Below are 22,231 nucleotides of genomic sequence, written 5' to 3' on the forward strand. Positions count from 1 at the left end.
TAACCTAGAAATGTTAAAGATGCATTGGATAATAAAAGTTGGGTTGAGGCAATGAATGAAGAAATAGAATAGATTGAGAAGAACAAAACCTAGACTCTTATTCCTAGACCCAAGGATAAAAATATAATTGGAACAAAGTGGGTGTTTAGAAATAAGTTGAAGGAAGATGGAGAAGTTTCCAAAAACAAAACAAGGTTAGTATGTAAAGGTTATTCACAAGAAGAAGGTATTGATTATGGTGAAACTTTTTCTCCTATTGCAAGATTAGAAGGTGTTAAAACTCTACTAGCATATGTAGTACATAGAGGATTTAAACTTTATGAAATGGATATTAAATCTGCATTCTTGAATAGAATTCTTGATGAGAAAGTCTACATTGAGCAACCAAAAGGTTTTGTAGATCCTAGCAAGAGAGACATGGTCTAAAAATTACACAAGGCATTATATGGTCTCAGACAAGCTCCCAAAGCTTGGCATGAAATACTTCATAATTACTTGGTACAAATTGGTTTTCAAAGAACAAATGATAACAATAGTCTATATATCAAAGAAGGACTAGACAAAAAGATTGTGTTGGATGAAATATTTATTGATGGCACTTTATTTACAAGAAATGATGACTTGTGCAAGGCATTTTTAGAAGAAATGAGTAAAGAACTTGAAATGTCTATTTGGAGAGATAAAATTCTCTATTGGATTAAAAAGTTAGCAAAGCAAAGATAGTATCTATGTCACTCAATCTAAATATATCAAGGAGATACTGAAGAATTTTGGAATGGAAGATTCAAGTCCAGTTGGAAACCCTATGTCTACTGGGCATAAGCTTTCCAAAAATCATGATTCCAAGGTAGTAGATTAGACCACATATAGATCAATGATTGGGAAACTGCATTATATAGTACATACAAGGTCTAATATTGCATTAGCAGTTGGTATGGTGGCAAGATTATTAGTAAATCCAAAAGAAAATCACATGATGGCAATCAAAAGAATCATCAAATATTTGAAAGGTACTGAAGAGTATGTCTTATGGTACAAAATAGGAGGCAATTTGGACTTAAAAGTGTTTACTGATGCTGATTGGGCAAGAAGTATTGATGATAGAAAGAGCACTAGTGGTGGAGCATTCTTTCTTGGTAAAAGACTAGTGTCTTGGACAAGCAAGAAACAAAATTGTACCTCTTAATCCACAGTAGAGGAAAAAAATTCGTAGCAATAGTTAATTGTCCTAATATTGTTTGGTTCAAACAACTATTGGCAAGAATGAAGATAGAGATCAAGGATCTAGTTGTTATATACTATGATAACACTAGTGCAATCAATAAATAAAAGAATCTAGTAATCCATAACAAAACAAAGCACATATCTATAAAATATCACCTCTTAAGATAATTGGTACAAGATAAAGAAGTCGGATTAAAATATGTTAATACAAAAGAATAAATTGCAAACATATTCACCAAGCCATTACCTAAATATGCATTTTTGTATCTAAGAGGTAAGCTAGGGGTCACTCCCTTATATGAAGCTCACTAAATGAAGTTTAGTGATGCATCAACTAGAGCATGTTGAAGATCAATTAGTTGATGTAGAATTGGTAAGGGCATATTACAAATGAATTAGTACTTGAGGTACATCGATAGCAATAGAGTTATTGTCTTTGTCATGTATTGTCAAAGAGGGAGGAGTATACTATCATAGAAATTCTAATCATGAAGGTCATTATAAGAGGGAGAAGTGTACAAAATTTTTCTGATAGAGGCAAAAACTAAAGGTGGAAAGAGATCACATTGAAAGAGGAAGTTCTCATGGATGAGAATTAGAATGAAACTAAGGATATCTTTCTTACTTTATTCTTGCTCCAAAAATTTCATTGCATTATGACATGTTGTGTTTCCATCAATGCCAAAGAGGGAGATTGTTGGAACGATTGATTAATTGTGTATTGTCTTTGATGTTTCACAAAATGGCATATCAGTTTCAATCAGTGTATACCAAGCTTACTTAGGAAGTGAAGATAGTTTTTTGTGTCTATTGAACGTTCTAGAGTTTTCCAAGTTCAAAAGACAATGTCTACTAAGTCCACTTGAGAGACAAAAGAAAGTATATAGAAAATGAGTGTTAATCAAGCTCACTTGGTTAATGAAGGAAAAGTTAGATGGAACCAATGTTAACTAAGCTCACTTGATTACCAAAGGAACTTTGCAAATATGAATTGTTGACTGAGCTTCACTTGTTTAACATAGGATAATCATTTTTTGAGTTAGTGTCTACTGAGTAGGGTTAGCTAATGAAGGATTTTCTTGTTTTGGTATATTGGTATATTGTTTTGGTATATTCTAAGTTGTATTCTAGCCGACTTGACATAATGAAAGATACAAGGTCAAGTAGAGGGTATGAATATATAGATGTGTGTGAATACATTAAAGTTTTAATGATGTAGAGAGGAAGAAACTCAGAAGGATAAGTAGAATATCCTTGTGGAGTTGAAAAGATATATTTGATCAAGAAGGATCAAGTATACAAGCTAGAATTGAGATCTATAATCAGCAATTCAGTTGTGTCAGAAATCAAGTCATCTCATTGTTACTCTCTAACCATTGTAAGAGTATCTAAAACTCTTAATAGAGTTGGATTATTTGTAAAACCTCTAACAAGGTGGCAATTTCTATTGAATTTTCTAAAGACCTCTAACAAGGCCACTCATAATAGGGTGATTAAATCCTCTAACAGGGTCACACCTAATAGTGTGTTTTATAACCTTTAACAGGTTTGGCTCCTAATAGAGCTCACTTAAAAAGGGTAAAAATACTAACTAGTTACAATTGGTGGTTTTTCCCAAATTGAGTTTCCATGTAAAATCTTGGTGTGAAATGTGTTCATGCTATTTTCATTTATGTATTTAAAAACTAGGTTAAAGTAATGGTAATCATAGATAATATCTAAAGATCTACATGCTAATTGTTGGAATATTCAAATAGGAATAATACTTATGAGAGGGGGGGGGTGAATCAGAAGTATCACATTTTAACCAATAAAACTTTTACGTGGAAGTAAATTGCATGCATGTAAATTCATCAAGTAAACATGAAACTAAGACATGCATCAACAACAAATAACACTAAAATTTGGTAACCCAGAAACTCTCCAAGAATAAGAAGGTAAAACTAGGGTGGGGATGATACCCACAAAAATTACTGCAGCAATATTGTTCAACCACTTCTAATGGTCTGCCCTGTTAAAGGCCTGCCCTATTAAAGGCTTTACATTGTGTCAATAGTGACCTGGTTAGAGGATTTACAAACACTTTGCATGAAGTGTCACCTTGTTAAAGGATTTAATCACCTATTTAAAGGATCTATGAAATAGCTGTTAAGCTAACCTATCACCATAGGATTTTCATTCTAATACAATTGCTAGAAAGTATTAGGTACAATGAACATGATAGATTACAATCCTTGATTGTTGAATGCAGGCACTTGTTCTGCTTTCTCTGATCTTGATCCTTTATGATCTGATAACCTTTTTTCTGAAAGTAAATTTCCTTATACACCCTTGTATATCCACTCATATATTTTACAATAAAATTTCATCTTCCTCATAAAGACATTTGAGGATTTAGGGTTAGGTATGGATCTACGATCCATATTTAATCTCTATTTTCCACTCATTGTTTGCATTTCTTCCATTGGTTGCATGCCTTCATCATTTTCTTATTGGCTGCATGTAGATTGCATAGGAAAGATAAAAGATTTGATCTTATCATTTAATCCTTCGAGATTTACCTTATGTTGGCTACAAAAACTAATTGTATCATAGTTTGTACAATTACAAACTCTTATGCTGATATTCTGAGTTACTCGACTCCTGAAGCATTACTTGATGCTCGGCTCATGTTGTTTCCTAGATAACTCGGCACCTAAACAAAACTATATCACTGGGCACCTTGTGTTACTCAGCACTTTGAATAACTTGGCACTTGATATTACTCGGCACCTACTCTTTGCTCAGCATCATCTATGACTCGGCACTTGAACATCACTCAGCACTTTATTTTTCTCGATACTTTATTCTACTCGGCACTTAAAGTCATTTGAAACTTGAACTTTACTCAACAACTGATCTTCACCCGGTATCTGAAAGCTACTCGGCACATGAAGATCACTCGGCACCTAAAGTCTTTCCTAACTTGGCTCATGTTGTGGCTTGGCATTCATGGTGTACTCGGCTCCAATAGAGAAAGTAGGTAAGTGTATTGGCACTCAAGCATCAAAAACCATTATGAAGTTAACAATCTCCCCCTTTGACATGAGTGACAAAAACACTTAACTAACCTTATGAGTACATTTACTAATCTGTTTGGTATTTACAAAGTTTAAAGAAAACTTGATCAAAATTTGTAACTTACAATATATACCTCAAAAAATTTGTAACTCCCCCTGAGTTGATTGTGCCATTATCTGTATATCATGCTCCTACTTTTATCTTTTCTCCGCCATTAACTCATCTTCATAATATCTATATCTCCCCCTATTATATCTCTTTTTCTTCTTCCCCTTTTTGACACTTATGTCAAAGAATGTTTAAGGGTTAAGAATATATTTAGCCAAAAATGTGTTGTTTACCTCCATAATCATCCTGAGAGCTGCATCCCAATTGTTTAAAGAAATTTCTAGTGACTTATGCTAGATGGCAGTCTCTGCCGCAAGATGAATAAGTCCATCTGATGTAGAAAGATTAGGGTCTTTCTTGAGAACAGTTTTAGCATAGACTTGTTCTTTATGGAGTATTTCTAAATGTGGGGTAATGGAGTACTGGAGTTGTATCGATTGTGCCTTGATATTGGCCTCTTCTACTGTTAACACAACTATTTTCTTTTGAGTGTGAAGCATTTGGGTAAAATGCTTCTCACTTTGAGCTGGATCTTTAGGTAGTTGCATGCTAGAAATATTTAAATTTCTTTCCAAGCTCATTGCCTTTTGGCTAGTCTCCTGTATGAAGTATAAAAATTCACACAACATTTTGTACAATGAGAATATATTCTCAAGTACCTTTTTCACTTTGTCAATTAGCTTTGCCAATTCAACCTGGGAAAGTGTAATTTGACTTGATATTCGCTCATTTACTTTTCCCTGGAATTTTCTTTTAGACCATTCCATAAGTTTTGCATTTGTCTCTTGGTCTTCATTGGTCACCTGGTCAACAATATCTATTAATTGCTCTGTGATATGCTTTGACTCATCTGGTGATTGCAAATTGAAGGCATCCATAAAGATGTCCTTAATCTCATGTAGTGTTTGCTTTTGTTTATACTCCTTCCTGAGTATCTCTTGTCTTTTTCTCCTATTCAGTGCTTCTTGCACCTCATTTATTTGATCAATGGTTATAGTTTTTGAGTCATAGCCTGGTATGACTATCTCCTCATCTAATTCAGGGTCTCCATAGTGAAGTACCCTTGAAAATTTTGTAGTACTAGATGTTGGTATAGATATTTGCGATGGCTAATGTGAAGGAGTTCCTGAGGTAGGCAAATTTATCAATGTTTGTATTGCCTCCTGCTCTTTAGGGGTTTCCACTATTTCCTCCTCCTACTGTCTTCTATCTTGATCAATTATGGCAATATTAGGAAGTGCACCTTGTGTTTGTGATGTAGGATCAGATGTAATAGTCTGTCCTATTTGTTTTGTTTGTCCTGTTTATTATGTTCCTTCTTCTACAACTGCACTTGAATTTTGTATTGTAGTATCAACTATGCTTATTGAGATAACTGTTGGCATTTGAAGTTGACTACTAGTAGCTATAGAGATGATGGAAGGTGGTTCTTTTGGATTCACCTTATCTCTAACCGTGCTTTCTACTAGTTTTTGCAATTCATCCATACAGACCAATACTGGATCTGCACATAATAATGTTTGTTGTGTAGATTGGTCAAGGATTCTTTTGAGATCTTATGTAGTTAATGGATTGATATTCTGACCAGAAGTATCAGGAACATCAATAATAGTTACAGTTTCTACAGGTGTGATGGATACTTGAGGAGGGCTAGGGGGTGTCAATTGTGTGTCTTGCACACTCTGATCTGGTTGCTGCTCTTTCTTAGTTGTTGCCATTATATCTTGTTTTTGTGTCTCTTCCTCCTCTCCATCTTTCTTTTCTTCTTCCTTCTTCTCTTCTTCTATCTTCTTCTCTTCTTCTACTTTCTTTTCTTCTTCTCTATTCTTTTCTTCTTCTACTTTCTTTGCTTCTTCTCCCTTATTTTCTTCTTCTACTCTCTTTTCTTCTTCTCCATTCTCTACTACTATCTTCTCTTCTCTCCTTTTTCTCCTCTCTTCTAGTGAAGTAGTAGCTTCTTCCTTGTATTCTTCTTCAAGAAAATCTTCAATCTTCTTGTACAAGTTCTTCCATGATTTCATTGTTCTTTGAATAATTTCTCCATCTTGTTTTGAGTATGAAGAATGCCCTATATTTAGGTGTAAACCTATTATTATGCCTTTTGATTGCTTTCTTTACTTGTTCCTTAGTCAAATCCGGCAATACACTTGCTAGGGTTCATTCCATCATCTCCTTCTCCATTTTCAAACAAAAATGTCATCTGTCTTCTACAATTTTAGATAGTTATTTTGGCAATTGTCCATCTAGTTCAAGTAGAGTGTACTTGAATTGTGCCATCATTCCATAGACTGGTTCTTCTATCCTATTCTATTCTTCTTTGGTAAACTTATTGAAATCAACTTTATTTAAGTTGCTTAAATCACCATTTCCAATCTTTTTACATAAAATATCAACTGAAGAATGGCTTACCTTTTCAGATTGATCTTCTTCATTAGTATCTGGTTGAGCCACATATCTTCTTCTTTTCCTCAGCTCTTCCTATGTTTCCTTGCTTTATTTCTTGTTTGTAACTTCCTCTTTAGCCTTTTGAGTGGAGGCCCTTGTTGTAGCTCATGTTGTAGGCTTTTGAGGTGATGACATGGCAAATTTCTTTGGTTTTTGCTGAGCTGGAGACTATTTTGTTGCCTTTCTTTTCTTTGACTCAACTTTAGTTGGTGATTCCTTGGCTTCTTTTTCTTCTGCACCTTTCTCCTTGTCTTCACCCAATCCTTGAGTTAGTTCCATGGGGCCTTGTTCTTTCTCATCTTCATCATCATTGTCATATTCTTCTTCTTCTACTTCAGCCTCAATTTCTTCACCAAATGTCTTCTTAATCTTCTTTAACAATTTGTCTTTCTTCTTTAATGTGGAAGCAGTCTTTAATTCCATGTTTATTTTTTACCTTACTACATCATAAGTGCCAAAATGTGGAGCACTTTTATCTATTTCTTTTGCCAATAATGTAGTTATTGTTGCAGATGCCTCATCAACATTGATTTCATATCCAAATGACCTTAGCTATCTCACTCTTGTAATTGTTGCTTAGATGTATGTGAAGTCAATATCAACCAAGAAACATATATCATTAACATGTTCTTCTACTAAAGTAACTGGTATTCTCATCCTTTGTTTCATGGATTTCTTGAAATCTTCAAAATAGGTTGTCATCCAAGTATCAAAATTTTCTCCCATTTGTTCTATATAGTCATTGATTTGGGCAATGATTGTTCTATCATTCCTCTATGTCACTTTGCCAAAAGAGGGAAACTCATTTTGAACATACAAGAATATACAAACTAGAATTGCTCCAAATTTGCATTGAGTGCCCTTTTTCCTTCTTATGGCAGCAAGGTTTTCATTAATCTGTTGTAGTTGCAATTCTGCAAGATCATAAGTATGATCCTTTTTCACCAATTTGTAGCCTACATCTACTGCAATAAATGGTACACTGTTGAGTCTACTGGATTGGTAGAACTTATGGGGGATGACTCTAACAGAAAATTCAACTAGAGGATCTTGTATGGTGTGAATTGTCATTCCTCTCTTATTCCACTAAGCACCAGTGTTCTTTTCAATAACCTCCTTCAATTCACTCCTCCAGGTTTTGAACCGATCTAGGGTTGGGTACCTTGTTACTCTGTACATGATTTCTTTGGTTAATTTGATGGGAATATCTTCTAACCATAGACTACCACCATGAATTCTACTTAGCACAAGTCTAACCCATTATGTCTTGAATACGGTGAGAAAGCTCAAAGCTCAGGTCAAACCCTTTCTTTCAACAATTTTGAATTCATCTCTTAAGATTCCATCTACGCAAAATTTCTCATATACTTGCCTTATTTACATATCTCCTAGGGCACCTATCTTACAATTGTAGCATTTCCTAATGTCTTGAACCATTACAACTTTTGGGGGTATTTGGGAGAGAGCTCTGGCTGGGTCATTTTTGTATGCTACTTCAAGTATGGGATGAAAATCAGGTTGCTTGACCTCATTGGACACTAACTAAACTTCAAATGACTCTTTGTCGTCAGTTTTCTTGGAACTTGACGCCATTTATGCAAACTAGGGTTTCCTTTTTACAAAATATAAAACTACGTAGCTCGGCACAAATGAAAAATACCTCAAGATTGATGAAAACACGTTGGGAGAGGTTGCAATCTGCTCAAAATGTTGGATTCTTTGCTGTGAAGTTGCTCTGCTCTTTTTCTCTTCTTTGCTTCTTGATCGTGATGAGTAAAACTGATTAAAATCATGATAATATACCCTATTTTCATTGCATTAAATGCTCAACTGCCAACTCAGCTTCTGAAAAAAATTTGATCTAACTCGGCATCAATTATCAACTCAGTCGCTGTTAGGACCTTGGCATGTGTTGGAGTTTAACTCAGCATGTGTTGGAGTTTAACTCGGCATCCAATGATAGCTTGGCAACATCATTTAGATTTTGTGTTGACATCTTGTCTCATGCAGATTTATACTTTGCATAGCTTCTTTGTCTTGGGACTGATGTGTGATATAGCTTTGTATATCAGTCACGTATACTTCTCATGCTTAGTTTGATGAAGTGTGATCACTTGACCCATTGGGTAAAGTGATCTCTCCACTTGATGTGTTGCACTCATCTTTCTTTTTCTAGGTTTTATTCATTTGCCCTCTTATATTTTTGACATCAATCTTTTCTTTGCCCTTATTTTCTTCAATCTTGGGTGCCTTTGATTGTGTAGGACGGTTTCTGCTGGTATGACCAATTTTTAGACAACAAAAACATGTGGTTTGGTTCAACCATCTCTTGTAGTTCCCTTTGAAATGTGTTCTTATGCAGTTCTAGGGCATATGTCCATATTCTTGACAATAATGACAACTATACCTGGTGTTGTAATCCCAATGAAAATGACTTCCATTCCCTTTCGATTTTGTTGGTTGATTTGATGTCCACATAGGTTTTGATCTGCATTCAAATGCCCTATGTCCATACTTTTTGCAATTATAACAATTTCCATCAAATCTCTGAGTCCTTGCAACATTCGATCTGCAATCTTATGTCATATGTCCTTGCATGTTGCACTTGTGACAAAAGTTCTTACTTTTGGGTGTGTTTGATTGATTGAATCTTCTACTTCTGCAGACATTAGTTGTATGCCCCTTCTTATTATAGTAATGACAAGTGGGTTTTGAATCCTTACCTTTGTCACTTCTTTATTCAACACTCGTTGATGATTCTCCAACTTTAGTACTATTTTATCCAAGTCCTGATGTATCATGGGCAAATCTTGGGAATTTCATCAATTGTTCAAAATACTTGATGGCTTCACTTGACTTGTTGAGATTCTCTGCTATGTCTTTTTCTCTGTTCAATTCATTCTATATTTGTTCATTCTACATCTTCAAAGTAGAGATCTCAATATCTTTTACACTAAGTTCATGATGAAGGTTCATCATTTGGGCAAGTGTATCCATCTGCATGTTTGAGATCCTTGTCAATTCAGTACATTTTTCTTCAAGTCTGTTTGCAAGATTTCTTTTGTCATTTTCCATCATGACTTTATCCTCAATTTCTCTTTTCTTTTGTTCAATAATTTCACATATCATTATGGCCTATGATTCATGTTCCATCTTGAGAGATCTTATCTCCTTTGCTTGAACTTTATTTTTCTCCATTAGTTCTGCTATTGCTACATCAAATTCTTTAGTGTCTCCATTGGCAAACACTTGTGTGGTATCAACCTCCTTGTAGTGTATATCATTTTCAGCTATGGCTATCTCCTTTCTTCTCTTTAAAGATTTTCTTAATTCCACTCTTGCTTCTTCTACTTTTTGTAGAGCGAGATGCACATCAATCACCTAGTTTTCAATGATCTTTCCAAGTTTGAAGACTTCCATCTTTAGATCTTTATCTCCAAGCTATCAAAATTTTCCTTGTGAGAACCTGGTTTCTTTGATACCAATTTTTGGAATATTCAAATAGGAATAATACTTATGAGAGGGGGGGTGAATCAGAAGTATCACATTTTAACCAATAAAACTTTTAGGTGGAAGTAAATTACATGCATGTAAATTCATCAAGTAAACATGAAACTAAGACATGCATCAACAACACATAACACTAAAATTTGGTAAACCAGAAACCCTCCAGGAATAAGAAGGTAAAACTGGGGTAGGGATGATACCCACAAAAATTACTACAGCAATATTGTTCAACCACTTCTGATGGTCTGCCCTGTTAAAGGCTTTACACTGTGTCAATAGTGACCTGGTAAGAGGATTTACAAACACTTTACATGAAGTGTCACCTTGTTCAAGGATTTTTGCCCGGTTATAAAATTCTTTCAATTTTATAAGCCGTTGTTAATTTTTAAAACTTGCCTAGTTTTAAGCCTTAAATGGATCATTCTATCTATGAAATTTGTGAGTCTTTATGCCTCCACATCTCCGGCTTGTTCCCAGCTCCGTGCAGCATTTGAAATTTTTAAAATCCAACTTCTGAGCCTCCAGATATAAAAGGTTAAAGATTGCCGCCAAAAACACGTATTTCTTAACCTTTAACTTCTTAAAAGGTTAATGTTAACCATCAAAAACATGTTTTTCTTAACCTCCAAATAAAAAGTTAATGTTAACAACGAAAAATACGTTTTTCCTAACCTCTCCAAAAATGTGTGTTTCTTAACCTCTTCGAGATGGTTATTAACTTGTTTGAAAATTTCTCTAACCTGTTTAAAATTCTTCTATGAGAAGTCACACATGAAAAATGGAAGCCGCTTGTGATCATCAACACATTTCTTATGAAACAAGCATTCAAAAATATAGCTATACTTTGGCATGTGTGCCTACTTATGATGGCATTTGCAATGTTCCTATTCTCGAACAAAACCCAAACGCAGAGTTACAAGACAATGAAATGTCAAGAGAGAGAATGAATTAGGATGGCTTCAATGCCTACGCCCCTCTTCTCCAGCCATGTAGTAGCCTCACACAACTTATAAAACTTCATGCTCACACTCCAATTAATGGTCTTCGACATAACATAGTTTTGGGTACCAAACTTGTAACTCTGTATGCCAAATTCAATGATTTGGGTGATACACGCAAAGTGTTTAACAAAATGAGTGAACAAAATGTGTTCTTGTGGCATGCAATAATAAGAGGGTAGTCCGGGAAAGGCTTTTGGCAGCAGACGCTTGAATTGTATTTTGAAATGCGAGCTGCAACCACACATCCTGACTTCTTAACTGTCCCCATTGCAATCTGGGCATGCACAGTGTTATTGGATTTGCAGAAGGGTAAACAGATACATCTTCATGTTGGCAGTGGTTCGATCAGGCCTGAGACAATTGAAATGGAACCATCAGCAAAATACGGTTAGCCAATTCAAAAGTCCACTTGCTTGGGTGCAACATGATCCATTATATGAAACATGAAGTCTTATTGAATCAAAGGTGAAAAGAAAAAATGGTTCCTTCCATTCATTCATAAATTATTAAAATGGCATAAATAACTGATGTCGAAGCACATTCTGGAAAGTATAATCTGATATGCTCTTTTATGAATGGCACTGGAGTTACTTCTGCCAAACATGCACAGAACGGAGGTATTATTAGCAATGCACTTAGTTGTGGTTGCTTGCGAGATGAACGTTATCATGAGCATGGACGAGAGCATAATCTGAAGGGCAATAATAAGTAAATATAGAAGACATGAATAAGCTACTGAAGGCCTTCTCTGATGGTAAACCTACAAAGTTTATGGTAGAGTCCCTCACAAAGGACGTAGAATCTTCAATTCCTAAGAGTTTTATCCAGAATAGTCCTTATTTGACACATCCAATCTTCAATATGTATCATACAGAGCATGAGATGCTTCGTTACCCACAGGGATTGCAAAGAAAAGATCTTTCTTTGTGCCACAACATGATTCCATTGGGGTCATGCACAAAGAAGTTAAATGCAACTCGCAGCCATTTCATGGAATTATGGATAAAGCACAGGAATTGTTTAATGAATTGAATAAAGCTAAAAATAAAGACACAATGAACAAAGGTGGGAAGAGTATCCATAATGTGACAAAGGATCTTGTATCATACTTTATATATGCATGATGTAAAGGAAAGTGAAGATGAACATTAGATCTACATAGGAAACAATAGTAACTATGGTTTGAAAACCAACAACGAGCATGGACATTCATAGCACAACAATTCAATTAGAATTCATAATAATTCATAGTGGGATTTATTATGAGATGACTGTGTCAAAGCCAATTATGCAGCAAGCTCATTGTGTTGATTGATTGCAGGGCCATGCTATCAATTCATACGAATTCATGCAAACTATCTGATAGAATGCCCGCTACTCATCACAATCAACCGCATGGCATGACTTCATAAAATTTACCCTCCATATCTTTAAAAGATCCAATTTTGGAGCATGATGATCATGTGTTAAAAGGATTCGATTGGAAATTTGAAAGTGAAGGCACCAAATCCAAAACTTCATGGAATTGATGTTAGCTATGAATGCAAATTGAAGGATGTGTGTGTTAGCAATGCATCAGTGTTACTGTATTCACAGTCATTTTCCACGCATGATACAAGCATAGTCACAGATATGGAGTGGGAGGTTATTATTACCTATATGAACCACTTTGGTGGGCAGGCATGATTACAATGATTGTTGGAGAGGTTGCAAATTTTGCAACCTATGCATTTGCTCCAGCTATTCTAGTCACCCCTTTAGGTGCACTCAACATTATTATTAGTGCAGTACTTGCACATATCATACTGAGGGAAAGGCTACACATATTTGGTATTCTTGGTTGTGTTCTTTGTGTTGTTGGCTCCACAGTGATTGTCTTGCGTGCCCCTCAAGAATGTGATATTGAGTTTGTTAAAGAAGTGTGGGATCTTGTTGGAGAGGTTGCAAATTTTGCAACCTATGCATTTGCTCCAGCTATTCTAGTCACCCCTTTAGGTGCACTCAACATTATTATTAGTGCAGTACTTGCACATATCATACTGAGGGAAAGGCTACACATATTTGGTATTCTTGGTTGTGTTCTTTGTGTTGTTGGCTCCACAGTGATTGTCTTGCGTGCCCCTCAAGAACATGATATTGAGTTTGTTAAAGAAGTGTGGGATCTTGCAACTGAACCAGCATTCTTGTTATATGCAGCTGTGGTAATTGCAGCTACTTTGGTTCTTGTGTTCCATTTTGTTCCACAATATGGGCACACTCATATTATGGTATATATTGATGTTTGTTCCCTTATGGGGTCTCTTTCGGTTATGAGTGTCAAAGTGTTAGGAATTGCTCTGAAGTTAACATTTTTGGGGCTGAATCAGCTTATATATCCACAAACTTGGGCATTTTCCTTGGTAGTGGGTATTTGTGTTATAACTCAAATGAATTATTTAAATAAGGCACTCAATACTTTTAACACGGCAGTTGTTTCTCCCATCTACTATGTGATGTTCACATCATTTACCATACTTGCGAGCATCATCATGTTCAAGGGCTGAGACAGGCAAAATCCATCTCAATTGTCACTGAAATGTGTGGATTTGTCACAATACTGTCAGGGACATTTTTGCTGCATAAAACCAAAGATCTTGGGGATAGCTTATCATCTAGAGCAGGTGTATATGCAAGTTCATCACCATCTTTTTCTTCACGCATTTCGAAGCATCCTCAAGAAAATGGGTGCACAATTGGGGAGATCATAAATATAAAGTCCATATTCAACACAGTCGTACACACCACATGCTCTTGATCTCTTCATGAGAAAGAGGATATGAGTTCATTAATAAAATATTGTAACTTGACTGAATCATTCAAATATTAAAAGGAGATCAGCAATGATTGATTAGTCAATCTACCTCTCAAAGGTTTAAGATCCAAGTTTTAGGTCATGCCGGGTTAATTTTATTGAGGTTAATTAACCTCACCCAAATCACGTATTTGGGAGGTAGTTACTAACCACAGAGGGGTAGTTATTAACCTCTATGTCTATATAAGGGCTCTTTTGGGCTTTGAAAAGGGACTTTTTGGGGACTTTTTGGTTGAAAAAATAAGGGAACACTATGCTGAAATTTTGATCTAGAGATAAATTTTGGAAAGTATGTACACTTTTTATCTCTGAATTGAAAAATCTCTATTGCTTTCTTGGTGCAAGAAAAAGAAACGAGATGTGCTTTGGGTTTCTTATTTTAAAATCCAAATTGTTATACGTCATGGTAGACATTTTCATGGTGCTATGCAAGTGTTTACAAATGATAATGAATATGCTTAATAACATTGGTTGCTTTCAAGCATAGTTCTTGGACACTACCGTTATCGATCTTGTTAACCACAGAGGGTTGTGAGGGCGTGTGGTGCATTTGTCTTCCATGACTCTCTCCTTGAACTTTGAAGTTTGAATTCTTTATTCGAAAACCTTTTAAAAATTATATCTTACGAGGGAGCTGCCCCTCCAAACGCAGAGGAAGGCCGCATACCAAGGGCCTATCCAACTGTTGTGAACGATTTGCCACACACTCTGTTGGGCAAATTCTACTATGACAAATCTGTTTACCAATAGATTTTTGGTGACTCTACTGGGGAGACTGAACAGAAAGATTGACAGTCGCCTACGATGAAGTACAATGGTGCTTCCACATGAGAACATTTTTCCTGTTCTCCAATCGAACCTTGGCTTTCAAGAAACCCAAGAAGATATCATCTCAGACTTGAACACTCTAGCTTGGAGGTGTAGACGAAGTGCTCAACAATACCATCTGGTGAATCAAGTTCTCGAAAAAGAAGAAGAATTTGGGAAAATCTTGTGAAGATCTTGTATTGGTCACAATGTTGTTGAAAGAGTAGTAGTCATTCCAAGAAGGAACAAGCAAAATCTTGGTCACATCCAAACTCAAGTAAATAACAATCAGTAACTCGGCTGATGAAGGCACCTTCCCTTGAATGAAGGTTGGCAACTCTATTTAGAAGATCGAATATTGGCAACTCTATCTGAGGTTCGAATTTAAAACATGGTTTGGTACAAGGGAAAAGTTGAAAGCGATAGTGATAGTGACAGTGATGATGAATACTTTTTATATCCTAAGAAACAGATTCCCGATGAACCTCTGCAAGTTGAATTCTTGAAGAATTTCTATGGCGGTAGGAGGTTAGATCCTAAAATGGTTCATCCCCACTTACTTCAAGTTTTTCAAAAGATCGAAGAAGATGATAGAAAAGAATATGGGTTTCTTTCTCATTATCAAGAATCCTTCTTGGAGAGAAATTCAACATATAAAGATAAAGAAGGCTTTACTGAAAAATGTCTTTCATCTAAATCAGTGATGAAGAATAATAAAAGTATCTCTCATGCGCCTCCGCCTAAACAAAATCAGATTTTTGATGATCCTACACAAGCTAGCTTTTTGAAGAGTTTCTATGGTGGACGGAAACTAGATCCAAGCGAGACTCATCCATCTTTGCTCCAGACTTTGCAAAAGATAGAAGAAGAAGATGGTAAAGATTATCAGTTTTTCTCTCACAAGACAAATTCATCTTTGGAGAGAAGTTCCACATGTGAGCATAATGAAGAACTTGATCAAAAAAATAATTCATGTGAATCGAGAATAGATAATGGTGGTCAGAAGAATAGCCCAATGCTTGCACCTATTGCTCATCAAAATCATATTTCTATTGAGCCCAATCAAGTGGAATTCTTAAAAGGTTTCTACGGCAATGCACGCCTGGATCCTGACAAAGTACATCCTTCTTTACTTCAGATGCTACGAGAACTTGAGAAAGAAGACCCATGAAAGAATTATTTTCTTGATAAAAGAACATCACCTGATCCAAATGTTAGAAAGGATTCATCTAAATCTACTTGCATGAAAGAAGACAAAGGTTCAATGCTTAATCAAGGAGATGATCGAGAGATGGTGCCTATAGAAGTAAAAGAGTCTAGTAATGTATCAAGGCATCATTGTGAACATTTTCAAACCCAAGAGAAATTATTCAATCATCTCCATCCTAATGAAAAAGAAAGAGAAATATCAAAACCTCGAGAAACTACACAACAAATGAATGAAGATGAGGAAAATGTGGATCAAAGTGAATTTCATATTGCTTTTATTCCTACTTGGTGCTTGGATGCTTCAGATGATGACTTCCTATGTGGAGAAGATCTTCCAAATCATCCTTCAATGACCATTAGTGATGATGAATCTATTGATGATATCAATACTTTAGATGTCATGGAACAATCAGAAAGCACTACCATTGATGGAGATAGAAGCAGCCATGAACTTCTACAAATATCTGCTTTTCCTAAGGAAATGGAAACCTTTACTTTTGACGATATTGATGAAATTGTGATTAAACAATTGGTTGATGAAAAAGTTAAAAATCAGCTTCAAAGAAAAGAAGATGAACCATCTAGCCTTCATTCTTTAGCATGCATACCAACTTTCACGCTTCATGAAAGATGTCTTGGAGAAGAAATGATGATTCAAAAGGGGATAGATATCATCGAACGTATTCAAGATGAAACCTATATGGACATAAAGACAAGTTCCTCTATTCTAACGGAAATACAATTGAAATCCTATGGATCATTCAAAGTTCAAGGAAATCCTCTTTTTGAGTCTTTTCATCAAATAGGAAATTCTATGCCAAAGAACTTCTATGAGATGAATAATCATGATGAAGAAAGTAATGAGCTAGTAGCGGATCTCATGGAGGAATCCCATGAAGAAATATCTTGTGATGTATTTACTCCAAGATTTTGCTCAAAATCTTTGGATAGTAAATTTCTCTATGAAGAAAATGTTTACTCAAATCCTTTATTCATAGAGAAAGGCATTTCTATTGATGATTCTCAAGTTGGTATTCGAAGACATGGTTTGATGGCTATACCTCCTCAAGTTGCTTCACATCATAGATTATATGAAAGAAATACAATACGAGGTTTGATATCTTTGAGTCTTAATCACCAGAAGGATCTTCAGAAGGAGGATTTTGATATTAATGGAAGGGAAATTGAAGTGATGACCAACCATGTTGACCATAATATCAGTATAACTTTAGAGTACCTAAGACTTCAAGATGATCTTTTGGAAGATAAGGAAGAAGAAATGGATCATGAGAAGATTCAATATAATACAGATGTGCATCTAAGTTGGAATAATTTTACGAAAGATTCAACCAATATCATGGTAATGGAAAAAGAAGAGGGTTCGCCAAGCATAGGAAAAGATCAAAAATGCATTCAAAAACTTGAGAATCTTATACTTCAACTCTTTGAAAATGAAGTTATCTATGACATGCAATAGGAAGCAGGATTAATTTTGAAGTCTGATATTTTTAATGAAGCCTGGTTATTTGGATATGTTCTTTCATCAAGAGATGTGGGGCATGCTACAAATCTCAGAGTTAGAATTCAAGTAGCACACTTATGTTCAAACCCATGGAAGCTTAAGAATTGTCACATGTTGGTGCACCATGGTATTTATTTTCCCCACCCTGTGAATGGATTTGCATGATTATGCCTTCAGTCACTGTAGGTAGGGAAACCTACCTTGTATATAGTCTAATTAGGAGTTTTGTTGTGCCTAGTTTTCTTTCAGTTGTCTGGTTTTTGGTGCTAGTTTCCTCCCTTTTACAAATTGGTCCCTTAGATGACTCTATAGCCCAATGGATAAGGCACTATTTTATTTATTCTGGATTCGAGCTTCGTCCTTGTCAGTCCTTGTCCCCAGTTAGAGCCAGCTGTTGCCCGGTTATAAAATTCTTTCAATTTTATAAGCCGTTGTTAATTTTTAAAACTTGCTTGGTTTTAAGCCTTAAATGGATCATTCTATCTGTGAAATTTGTGAGTCTTTAAGCCTCCACATCTTCGGCTTGTTCCCAGCTCCGCGCAGCATTTGAAATTTTTAAAATCCAACTTCTGAGCCTCCAAATATAAAAGGTTAAAGATTGCTGCCAAAAACACATATTTCTTAACCTTTAACTTCTTAAAAGGTTAATGTTAACCATCAAAAACGTGTTTTTCTTAACCTCCAAATAAAAGGTTAATGTTAACAACGAAAAATATGTTTTTCCTAACCTCTCCAAAAATGTGTGTTTCTTAACCTCTTCGAGATGGTTATTAACTTGTTTGAAAATTTCTCTAACCTGTTTAAAATTCTTCTATGAGAAGTCACACATGAAAAATGGAAGCCGCTTGTGATCATCAACACATTTCTTATGAAACAAGCATTCAGAAATACAGCTATACTTTGGCATGTGTGCCTACTTATGATGGCATTTGCAATGTTCCTGCTCTCAAACAAAACCAAAACTCAGAGTTACAAGACAATGAAATGTGAAGAGAGAGAATGAATTAGGATGGCTTCAATGCCTATGCCCCTCTTCTCCAGCCGTGCAGTAGCCTCACACAACTTATAAAACTTCATGCTCACACTCCAATTAATGGTCTTTGGCATAACATAGTTTTGGGTACCAAACTTGTAACTCTGTATGCCAAATTCAATGATTTGGGTGATACACGCAAAGTGTTTAACAAAATGAGTGAACAAAATGTGTTCTTGTGGCATGCAATAATAAGAGGGTAGTCTGAGAAAGGCTTTTGGCAGTAGACACTTGAATTGTATTTTGAAATGCGAGCTGCAACCACACATCCTGACTTCTTAACTTTCCCCATTGTAATCTGGGCATGCACAGTGTTATTGGATTTGCAGAAGGGTAAATAGTACATCTTCCTGTTGGCAGTGGTTCGATTAGGCCTGATACAATTGAAATGGAACCATCAGCAAAATACGGTTAGCCAATTCAAAAGTCCACTTGCTTGGGTGCAACATGATCCATTATATGAAACATGAAGTCTTATTGAATCAAAGGTGAAAACAAAAAATGGTTCCCTTCCATTCATTCATAAATTATTAAAATGGCATAAATAACTGATGTCGAAGCACATTCTAGAAAGTATAATCTGATACGCTCTTTTATGAATGGCACCAGAGTTACTTTTGCCAAACATGCACAGAACGGAGGTATTATTAGCAATGCACTTAGTTGTGGCTGCTTGCGAGATGAACGTTATCATGAGCATGGAAGAGAGCATAATCTGAAGGGCAATAATAAGTAAATATAGAAGACATGAATAAGCTACTGAAGGCCTTCTCTGATGGTAAACCTGCAAAGTTTATGGTAGAGTCCCTCGTAAAGGAGGTAGAATCTTCAATTCCTAAGAGTTTTATCCAGAATAGTCCTTATTTGACACATCCAATCTTCAATATGTATCATACAGAGCATGAGATGCTTCGTTACCCGTAGGGATTGCAAAGCAAAGATCTTTCTTTGTGCCACAACATGATTCCATTGGGGTCATGCACAAAGAAGTTAAATGCAACCCACAGCCATTTCATGGAATTATGGATAAAGCACGGGAATTTTTTAATGAATTGAATAAAGCTACAGATAAAGACACAATGAACAAAGGCGGGAAGAGTATCCATAATGCAACAAGGGATCCTGTATCATACTTTATGTTTGCATGATGTAAAGGAAAGTGAAGATGAACATTAGATCTACATAGGAAACAATAGTAACTATGGTTTGAAAACCAACAATGAGCATGGACATTCATAGCACAACAATTCAATCAGAATTCATAATAATTCATAGTGGGATTTATTATGAGATGACTGTGTTAAAGCCAATTACGCAGCAAGCTCATTGTGTTGATTGATTGCAGGGCCATGCTATCAATTCATACGAATTCATGCAAACTATCTGATAGAATGCCCGCTACTCATCACAATCAATCGCATGGCATGACTTCATAAAATTTACCCTCCATATCTTTAAAAGATCCAATTTTGGAGCATGATGATCATGTGTTAAAAGGATTCGATTGGAAATTTGAAAGTGAAGGCACCAAATCTAAAACCTCATGGAATTGATGTTAGCTATGAATGTAGATTGAAGGATGTGTGTGTTAGCAATGCATCAGTGTTACTGTATTCACAGTCATTTTCCACGCATGATACAAGCATAGTCACAGATATGGAGTGGGAGGTTATTCTTACCTATATGAACCACTTTGGTGGGCAGGCATGATTACAATGATTGTTGGAGAGGTTGCAAATTTTGTAGCCTATGCATTTGCTCCAGCTATTCTAGTCACCCCTTTAGGTGCACTCAACATTATTATTAGTGCAGTACTTGCACATATCATACTGAGGGAAAGGCTACACATATTTGGTATTCTTGGTTGTGTTCTTTGTGTTGTTGGCTCCACAGCGATTGTCTTGCGTGCCCCTCAAGAACATGATATTGAGTCTGTTAAAGAACTGTGGGATCTTGCAACTGAACCAGCATTCTTGTTATATGCAGCTGTGGTAATTGCAGCTACTTTGGTTCTTGTGTTCCATTTTGTTCCACAATATGGGCACACTCATATTATGGTATATATTGGTGTTTGTTCCCTTATGGGGTCTCTTTCGGTTATGAGTGTCAAAGTGTTAGGAATTGCTCTGAAGTTAACATTTTTGGGGCTGAATCAGCTTATATATCCACAAACTTGGGCATTTTCCTTGGTAGTGGGTATTTGTGTTATAACTCAAATGAATTATTTAAATAAGGCACTCGATACTTTTAACACAGCAGTTGTTTCTCCCATCTACTATGTGATGTTCACATCATTTACCATACTTGCGAGCATCATCATGTTCAAGGACTGAGACAGGCAAAATCCATCTCAATTGTCACTGAAATGTGTGGATTTGTCACAATACTGTCAGGGACATTTTTGCTGCATAAAACCAAAGATCTTGGGGATAGCTTATCATCTAGAGCAGGTGTATATGCAAGTTCATCACCATCTTTTTCTTCACGCATTTTGAAGCATCCTCAAGAAAATGGGTGCACAATTGGGGAGATCATAAATATAAAGTCCGTATTCAACACAATCGTACACACCACATGCTCTTGATCTCTTCATGAGAAAGAGGATATGAGTTCATTAATAAAATATTGTAACTTGACTGAATCATTCAAATATTAAAAGGAGATCAGCAATGATTGATTAGTCAATCTACCTCTCAAAGGTTTAAGATCCAAGTTTTAGGTCATGCCGGGTTAATTTTATTGAGGTTAATTAACCTCACCCAAATCACGTATTTGGGAGGTAGTTACTAACCACAGAGGGGTAGTTATTAACCTCTATGTCTATATAAGGGCTCTTTTGGGCTTTGAAAAGGGACTTTTTGGGGACTTTTTGGTTGAAAAAATAAGGGAACACTATGCTGAAATTTTGATCTAGAGATAAATTTTGGAAAGTATGTACACTTTTTATCTCTGAATTGAAAAATCTCTATTGCTTTCTTGGTGCAAGAAAAAGAAACGAGATGTGCTTTGGGTTTCTTATTTTAAAATCCAAATTGTTATACGTCATGGTAGACATTGTCATGGTGCTATGCTAGTGTTTACAAATGATAATGAATATGCTTAATAACATTGGTTGCTTTCAAGCATAGTTCTTGGACACCACCGTTATCGATCTTGTTAACCACAGAGGGTTGTGAGGGCGTGCGGTGCATTCATCTTCCATGACTCTCTCCTTGAACTTTGAAGTTTGAATTCTTTATTCGAAAACCTTTTAAAAATTATATCTTACGAGGGAGCTGCCCCTCCAAACGCAGAGGAAGGCCGCATACCAAGGGCCTATCCAACTGTTGTGAACGATTTGCCACACACTCTGTTGGGAAAATTCTACTGTGACAAATCTGTTTACCAACAAGGATTTAATCACCTATTTAAAGGATCTATGAAATAGCTGTTAAGCTAACCTATCACCATAGGATTTTCATTCT

At 35.8% G+C, this 22,231-nt stretch overlaps 1 protein-coding gene and 1 pseudogene across 1 annotated transcript; both read left to right on the plus strand.

Moving 5' to 3' along the window:
• Nucleotides 1-11,569: 11,569 nt before the first annotated feature.
• On the plus strand, nucleotides 11,570-14,139 carry LOC149544769 (putative magnesium transporter NIPA4; annotated as a pseudogene).
• Nucleotides 14,140-20,431: 6,292 nt separating this feature from the next.
• Nucleotides 20,432-21,270, plus strand: LOC149544770 (putative magnesium transporter NIPA3). Its single transcript, XM_089796437.1, has one exon. The coding sequence runs from the start codon at nucleotides 20,474-20,476 to the stop codon at nucleotides 21,098-21,100; it is 627 nt and encodes a 208-aa protein (XP_089652563.1). The 5' UTR covers nucleotides 20,432-20,473; the 3' UTR covers nucleotides 21,101-21,270.
• Nucleotides 21,271-22,231: the final 961 nt, after the last annotated feature.

The sequence above is a fragment of the Cupressus sempervirens genome, chromosome 8 (assembly GCF_028749045.1).
Source record: "Cupressus sempervirens isolate cs-2001-9-10 chromosome 8, ASM2874904v1, whole genome shotgun sequence".
Classification (NCBI taxonomy): domain Eukaryota; kingdom Viridiplantae; phylum Streptophyta; class Pinopsida; order Cupressales; family Cupressaceae; genus Cupressus; species Cupressus sempervirens.